The 8,569-nt window shown below is 40.3% G+C and overlaps 1 protein-coding gene across 1 annotated transcript; it reads left to right on the top strand.

The window, feature by feature from the left end:
- The first annotated feature begins 3,656 nt into the window (after positions 1 to 3,656).
- LOC144459407 (uncharacterized) lies at positions 3,657 to 8,066 on the top strand. The gene is made up of 6 exons (XM_078163365.1): positions 3,657 to 3,736; positions 3,822 to 3,860; positions 4,241 to 4,297; positions 6,320 to 6,486; positions 7,223 to 7,287; positions 7,861 to 8,066. The coding sequence occupies exons 1-6, from the start codon at positions 3,685 to 3,687 to the stop codon at positions 7,940 to 7,942; spliced, it is 462 nt and encodes a 153-aa protein (XP_078019491.1). The 5' UTR covers positions 3,657 to 3,684; the 3' UTR covers positions 7,943 to 8,066.
- The last annotated feature ends 503 nt before the right edge of the window (positions 8,067 to 8,569 follow it).

The following is an 8,569-nucleotide window of genomic DNA, read 5'->3' as shown; positions in this document are numbered from 1 at the left end:
TTATCATTGTTGTTGTTGTTGTTGTTGTTATTGTGTAGGGCAGGGGGTACTCAAATACAAATCTTAAAGGTCCACAAAGAAATTTTTCAATGAGTCAAAGGTCCATTTATTTAAGTGCTGGGTTTTTGCCCAAATCCCCCATCTCTCTTTTAGGGACTAATATTATGTCATAGTAATATTATTTCAATTATTAATATAATTTTTACCTTTTGAAATACAATCACACAATATATCTCTGTAGAATAAATTTTTTCATCTGTCTAATGTGGTCTGGATTTGGAAATATCAGTGATAACACCCTTTTTCTGTTTTCATAAGCAAAATATAGGTTTTACAAATCTAAAAGTGGGTTAAAACAGCTTTTGCTATAATGTCTAACACTCTTTCTGAGGTGTAAGTGGAAAAAAACAGAATCAGCTGTTAAATACTATTTCACTTTGTTTTCTCAGACAACTGTCTGTCTTCAACTGTGAAGACAGACAGACAAACTGAGCAAGCAAGTGTCGAGCACAACGAGTGCGTAGGGAGAGTCGCGTGCGCTTGTCACAGCCCTGTGCATGCGGATACTGAGTTGTACGCTCGCGGAGCAGAAATAGGCCCCAGCTGTGATAGTTTTCTGCTCGCGGTGACTGTTCTGTGCACGCCTATCACTGGTTTATATCTGCTCGGGTGTTGGCATTTAAACGCCATAAAACCAACTCCATTTTATTTTCTTGAGTAGGCTACTTTACTGTCAGCTTAAAAACGAAACTTGACGCATCCCCTGCCCTCGTCTGCCCCTCCCCCTGTGTCAGGAGAGGAGAGGAGAGAGAAAGTGCACTGCAGCTTGAGCTCCGCTGACGTACCGGAGCAGAGACGTGCATCTGTCCCAATTCTGAAGCAGTGGAGGCAATAATTTAGCAGCACCGTGCCGCCGCTTCTAAATGAATGTAGCAGAAACACTGTGTTTCAATGGAAAAATGACAGGTTAACAAGAATTGCTGGCCAGTGAAAAGTAACCTAAATGACGCCCCTTGCATTTAATAAACAAGCTGTGGACAACAACAACAACAGACATCAATGTAAATGTGTGCGGGAATTTCCCGTGTAATAAGTGCTGGATTTGCGGGAATTGTTGAAATTATGCACAGTACCTGCTATCCTGCAGTGAGATTCAGGCCCTGACTAATGTTTATGACTGAGTGATGTTTCTTTTTTGGACTGCTTAGGTTCATCGAAGTCTGTGGACCGGGACAGGTCAACTAGACGTGAGTATCTCCAGTTACAAAATACCAACGCACTCAGATCACTAAGTATCTGCTCTGACTGACTGACATCTCTGGTTTAACTTGCTCAGGTACACCAAGGTCCCATGGCCAGGGAGGTTCAACCAACTGTAAGTACTTCTATTAATTGCTTTTTTAAATCAGCAAGTGGAGCCATACCAGTGTTGCACTAGCCCTAATGTTTATGACTGACTGATTTTTCTTTTTTGGATTGCTTAGGTTCATCGAGGTCTGTGGACCAGGACAGGTCAACTAGTCGTGAGTATCTCCAGTAACAGAATACCAAAGCATTCAAATCACTTAGTATCTGTCATTTATGTTTCTTTTTTGGATTGCTCAGGTTCATCGAGGTCTGTGGCCCAAGACAAGTCAACCAGTTGTGAGTATTGCAATTAACTAAACACTTAAGCATTCATATCACTTAGTATCTGTCCCGAATGACTGGCATCTCTGGTTTGACTTGCTCAGGTACACCAAGGTCACATGGCCAGGGAGGTTCAACCAACCCTAAGTATTTCTATTAATTGCCTTATTTCAAATCAGCAAGTGGAGCCATACCAGTGTTGCACTAGCACTAATGTTTATGACTGACCGGGACAGGTCAACTAAATGTTAGTATTTTAGGTCACTGATTGCCAAAGCATTCAGATCACTTAGCATCTTTCATTTTTGACTGATGTCTCTGGTTTGAGTTGTGCAGGTTGACCAAGGTCCCAAGGCCGGGGAAGGTCAATCAACCGTAAGTGTTTCTACTAATTTTCTATTTCAAATTGCAAGCATAGCTCTAGCAGTGTTACACTGGCAGTAATGTTTATGACTGACTGACTGATGTTTATTTTATTAGTAATTCAGTTTGTCCGTGAGGGAGAGAAATACAGAAGGGATAAGTTAGTGAGGAGGCAAGGGTGTGGCCGCCTAGAAGGTGCTTGTGATTGGGAAATGCAAGTAGATTTAGGGGGAAAGCTTGTTGTTCCTCAGGAAATAGTCTGTACCAGGCAGAGGCCTGACTTAGTGTTGTGGTCAGTGAGTCAACAGATAGTTTATTTCATTGAGCTGACAGTTCCTTGGGAAGACTCAGTGGAAGAAGCCTATGAAAGAAAAAAGCTTAGATATGCAGACTTAGGAGCAGAAGCTGAGCAGCGAGGATGGAAGACTAGGATTTGTCCAGTGGAAGTGGGGTGTAGGGGATTCATAGCAAGATCAACTGTCTCACTCCTGGGGGAACTCGGAGTGCGGGGACAGAATTTGAGGAAGACAGTGAGGGAAATGTCAGATGAAGCAATTAAATGCAGCCAGTTTATCTATTACAGAAGAAATAATGTCAGCTGGGGGCCAGCTGGGGGAACTACTAAGCAGGGCACATAACTCCTTGAGATCAGGTGGAGAGATCCACTTCCTGTCAGGAGAAATCCAGGAAGAGGAAGCATTTAAGTGTGGGAGTGGCCTATTGGAATCCATTTTGTTTGAGGCCATGCGGCAAGGTGAGTGTGCTTGCTGATCCTGTAAGTCCAGTTAGCTCCTTTAACTTTATCTTATATTGTAGTTATGCTATGTAGTGTGTGAAATAGAGTATGGTGAATGTGACAGGAAAGCTAGTATCAGCATTGCTTCTGCCTGGAGCTCGCATGTATGGAGCCTGGGTTTGGTTGAAGATGGCAGTGCTGTTTGGGCTGAGAAAGCCATGTGTAAGTAAGAAGGAAATCCAGGAAGAGGAAGGTTATTTAAGTGTGGGAGTGGCCTATTTGAATCCATTTTGTTTGAGACCATGCTGCAAAGTGAGTGTGTTTGCTGATCCTGTGAGTTCATTTATCTCCTTTAACTTTAGCTTACATTGTAGTTATGCTATGTAGCGTGTGAAATAGAGTATGGTGAATGTGCTAGTAAAGGTAGTATCAGCATTGCTTCTGCCTGGAGCTCGCATAAACGGAGCCTGGGCTTGGTTGAAGTTGGCAGTGCTGTTTGGGCTGAGATCACTGTCCAGCCTCCTGGAGGCGTCATTGTTGTGAGGGCTCGTCCTGGGGAGGTAGACTGTACAGCCTAACCCGGCGGGGGAGTGTGATAGCCTAACAAGGCTTCCTTCCCTGGGTCTACCTCCTCTGTGGTAGTATCGGTAAGGTAAAGGAGGTTGTTCGGTTAGTGTGGGGAGCAGTGAGACCTGGCATTAGGGGAGTGTCTCTGGGACGCCAGAGATCACTGTCTAGCCTCCTGGAGGTGTCGTGGGACTAACTAGACGAAACACCAGTGAAAGGAGGTTCCCACCCGATGACCCCAAAGACATGTTAGTTATCACTGCTCACGGGTCTGTATAGTTAAGCCTTGCCATAATAGCTTATCGTAGGGCTTAGGAGGATTATTCACTGAGTGCTGATCCCTTTTTTTTTTTTTTTTATTAGAGCACAAACTTCTTGTGTTTATTTGAATGGATTGCTCAGGTTCATCGAGGTCCGTGGACCGGGACAGGTCAACCAGTCGTGAGTATTGCCATTCACTGAACACTGAAGTATTCATATCACTTAGTATCTGCACTGACTGACATCTCTGGTTTGATTTCCTCAGGTACACCAAGGTCCCATGAACAGGGAGGGTCAACCAACCGTAAGTATATCTATTAGTTTCATATCAGAAACTAGACACTAGTACAATTGCTCTTGACTGACAACATTTACAAGCAGAAAATATACCTGTTTTTGCCTTTATTCCAAAAAGACCATTAATCAAATTGTGTGATAAATTATTTTATTTATTCATTTATTTATTTGATTGACAGCACTTCTTTTAAAGTAGATGCACTTCTCCTTCCCGACAAAAATGCGGGCTTTTCAAATGTGAATGCATCTCCAATCCAGCCCTGCAAAGTGTTGGCTGATTTGTGTGTCAAAATGACTCTTGTGAAAAGGGCCTGTTGTTTCTGGTTTTTGTACATACAATCCAATTCCATCTGTTGGCTACACCCCACTTTATTTCTGTTCACTTAGATCCTCCAAAGAAAAGGTCTTTACATACTACAGAGAAGTTCCCCATTCCAGAAGGGAGTAAGTATAAAAAAACAAGAGAATTTAAATGTCTCACCTAAAGTTATTTCAAACTGTTTAGCAAACCTGCAAACTTGTTGCCGTTTGGCGAAAATCAAAGGTGTCAGTTTCTGTTGTTTTAAACCTGCTTATTAAAGTGGAGGTAAGCTCAGAATGTAGTGGCAGCTCACTTATGGTGGACAGAACTTTAAGGTGTACTAACTATTTTCATTTTAGTGAGTCTAGCTGGTTTTAACTGAGTATTTCCAAAGTTCTGGCCAGCCTCTTCCAGAATTATAATTATTTTACGTGTTTCTGAAATGATTTTTAAATGTGGGAGTATTTCTGCTAATGTAAGGTTATGTTTCCCTTATCTTGTCATTTTTTGGACATGACATGAAGTGCATTTCAATCTGTATTTCTTAGACATCACAGTGCTAACAGTCTCTGGGTGGTCTAGCCATGTTTTTCAATGTCTTTTTGCCTAAGATTATGTTCCCAAACTGTATTTTGTTTATTCTTTGGTCTTAGGAGTTGTAAGGTATTCAGCCAATTCAATCTCTCTTTTTAGTCTTAGATAATAAACAGGTAACAGGCTGCAGCGAGGAAACAGCTGCTCTGACAGTGATAACTGTGCACCTTTTTATTAGTACTAGAACAGTGCAGTCGCTCCAGCTGTTAAAGGTGATTGACAGCTCCAGCTCTGCTGCGCTCAACAGAAGCGGACGTCGCGCCACATGACGCCGCAGAGGAGAGGATGTCTCATGTCTCTTACATCATGTTTCCTCAGCTCCTCTCTCGCTGGTTTCCTAGCGTTTCTCCTCGGTGGGAGGGACTTAACTTAGACGCAAGAAAGGAGGCAAGGAGAGGAAACACGGATGCAATTAGGAGACTGTGGAAGCAGCCCTCGTAAACCTGTGTAAAGAAGGATGTGTTTGCACCCTTTCACTGTGTCAGTTGCTATGTGCGTGTTCAACAGTTTATCTGTGATGTTATTCATTACACCAGTTAATGTAATATCAGCCTTATAGTAAGAACAACAGCTGTATTACCCCAGACTCGCCATATGCTAATTTGGCTATAGTTTGGATTTTATAGTTTCAAGGATGAGGCCTACAGTGGCATCATCATTCCAAATCCCTATTTGCAGTTTAAACCAGAAATTTGATTCTAGACATGTAAACAATGTAAACCAGGGCTATTCAACTGGCGGCCCGCGGGCCAGATCTGGCCCGCCAATCAAGTCAAACCGGCCCGCCAACAAGTTCTATTTTAAAATGGAAAACCTGAAGAAGAAAGTTGCGCAAATAACGGACATTTTTTTAACAATAAATCCTTAAAACTAAAATACTAATGTTAGTTTATCAGACAACATCCACTGTTCATCACTGACTGTAAAACTACCTACCCTTCCTCTCACTGTGAACTGAGGGAGGAAATGATCACTTTTCTCCGTGTTTGCAACCACATGATAGCCGACGTGTTTCTGCTGGATGATGGGTTAGTGTCAGAGATGTGCTTTTTAAGAGACATCTTTCATCATTTGAATGTGTTTAATCTGGGACTATAGGGAGGATAAAACAGGTGAAAAACTAACTGATCTGTTCATCTATCAATTACTTGTAAATGATTCACTGTTTTATTTTTACCCTCACAGAAATCCTACTCATTTACAATACATTTGTTTATTTTACCAGGACTAAATTAAGTTACTGTCTGTTTACTTTTGGGGCTATTTGTGTTGCAAAGAAAATGAAATTAAACAATTTTCTTTCTATGATTATTTCGCTGCAAAAACTCCAAACCTTACCAAGAATAGATGTCTTATTTCTAGTAAAAAATATCTCATAACACTTAAAATAAGACACAATCACCTAGCAAGTAACTTGGTTTTTAGACATTTTTCACTAGTTTCAAGTGAATTTTTACTTGTTCCATCAGCAGATTTTTTTTTTTTTTTTTTTTTTAACTTATTACAAGTTTTTGCGTTCTGTCTGCATCCCTGTAATGAGTAATACAATTTTTCTTTTTCTTCATTGCCAGAATTCCAAAAAATTGTAACAAATTTTGTGAAGCTACACGAAGAAATAAAAAAGCTGCAGAGGAGCAGTGAGCCTCACTCTGCAAGTCGTGTGGAGAGGATACAGTCCCTTGAGGAGTTCAAGGAGAAGGAGGCTTCTCTGCAAGATCAGGGCCATTTTGATACCTTGGTAAGATATTTCCAAGGCTGTAATTTCTTCATGAAACTGAATAGAATGTTAATTCTCTCTTTAAACCATAAATATTCTGGTTCACATATCCACTTATCATAAATGACACATTTCAAAATAAAATAAAGAATATGTTACGGCTATTATATCTACAATAGAAGTCTGTATCCTCTAGACCTTTGTGCAATTCAGGGTTTGTACACATTTTTCATGGTCAAATTCAAGTACTGTTAGAGCACTTTTAAGGGTCATTTTCAAATTTTTCCAGCACCTTATCACTTGTGGTAAAATGCATATCTACAAGAATACATATACTTTATTTATTATTTTTATTATTTCATTATTTTTTTCACTTTTTATCACGATGTACATTGTATTATGCTATCAACATCTAAAATGATGTTTCACACTTAAAGCCTTTACAGATAGACACCAGTGCCTGCTGTGATGTTACAGAGACAAACTGAACAGCCCCGTTTCTGACTCTGGCGCTTTCAACTCTGGTGTTGAATGCAACAAAGTCGGCTAAACTCCCATTTAAACAGACATGTACCAGCATCTCTACGTCTCTCCTCTGTGTGTGTGTGTGTGTGTGTGTGTGTGTGTGTGTGTGTGGGGGGGGGGGGGGGGGGGGGGGGGGGGGGTGTCTACTACCTCCACAGCTCATTATGTATTCACAGCAGAGGACTGCAATGTTTTAGTAAAAATACAAAAATAAAAATGCTTGTATTTACAGGTTTGTCAACTATCAAGAGTGGGTGGGAAAGACGTTAAAGACTGCACGCACAAAGTTCTCGACAGGTAATTATTCATACATTTTACTTGTAATGTGTCTCAAGACAGATGTTTGGACTTTGGAGCAGAATGATCATGGTAGGCTCAGTATATGCCTACTGACTTCCTATGTGTGTGGCACTAAGAATAATTAAGACCTGAGCTCAGAGCGGTACAGAGGCTCTATTGCATATAACCCTAACATTGTTATTATTCCAGGGCAATCTGCCTTCCCATGCATGGAAATAAATTAACTTTGCACTTAGGTCCAGTCCTATGCCAAACATCTTTGGCTGGCATTATGGGCTTATAGTTTTGGTGGTTGCATCAGAAAGCATCGGGAGTTTTAAAAAATCAAAAAACAAAATTCATCATAAATAAGTCATACGTGCTAATCACTTTGCAACTTTCACCAGAATGTAAGCTCAATTAAGCAGAAATGTACAGATGCAGGGATGCAAACCTGTCATCTCGGTGAAATTCAACAAAGTTTTGAGATCAGAATAGATGACTTCGTAGTATGGGATTCAAAGGCTGTTATTTTGAAGAATCTTGTTTTGTTGGGTTAATTTTTTTTTCTTTTTTGTCTGATACTTGTAGCTTGGGGATACCTCTTCAGATTACAACCCGGTTCCCAGTGATGTCCTTCAGCATTTTCAGATATCAACCACAGTATGCCTGAAGTGCCAAAATACCGGAGAAATAGATTTATGAGGTTTGTATTTCTGCTCATTCTCTTGAGTTTTGCCCAGTCTCCCAGGATTATTAATTTTTTGAAAGGGTGTTTAAATGTGGGAAAATTTGTCTTTGTTGTTTTTTGACTTTTTTTTACCAGCACTTTTTTCCTCAAAAGACTTGGTGGTTAATAGGGTTGGGACTCGTTAGGATTTTAACAATTCCGATTTCTTACCGATTCCTTCTTAACAGTCCGATTCCTTACCGATTCCTCTTACAGATTCCTACATTATATTCATTATACTTGCTATACTTAAACAAGTATATAATAAACACAAATGCAATCATACAAATACAAAAAAACGTTATTCTAACTATTGCACAGTACAATTAGATGAAAATACACATTTGTGTGTGGTGTGTATTTCAGATTTAGAGCCTGTATCATCTCCCTGAGAATATATAACAACAAAAAGTGATTCTCTGATTTCTACAGTAACACTATTACCTCAAATTAACCACAGCAATGTAATAAAAAAAATACTTCTATGCATTCATGCTTGGGCACTGTTATTTACGTGACAACACCTGAACAGAACACACACCGCTCCCCTTGCTGGAAGCCTTGGACCTC

This window comes from Epinephelus lanceolatus, chromosome 21 (assembly GCF_041903045.1).
Source record: "Epinephelus lanceolatus isolate andai-2023 chromosome 21, ASM4190304v1, whole genome shotgun sequence".
Taxonomy (NCBI): domain Eukaryota; kingdom Metazoa; phylum Chordata; class Actinopteri; order Perciformes; family Serranidae; genus Epinephelus; species Epinephelus lanceolatus.
Note: the sequence above shows the minus strand (reverse complement) of the source record. Positions and strands in the feature narration are given on the sequence as shown.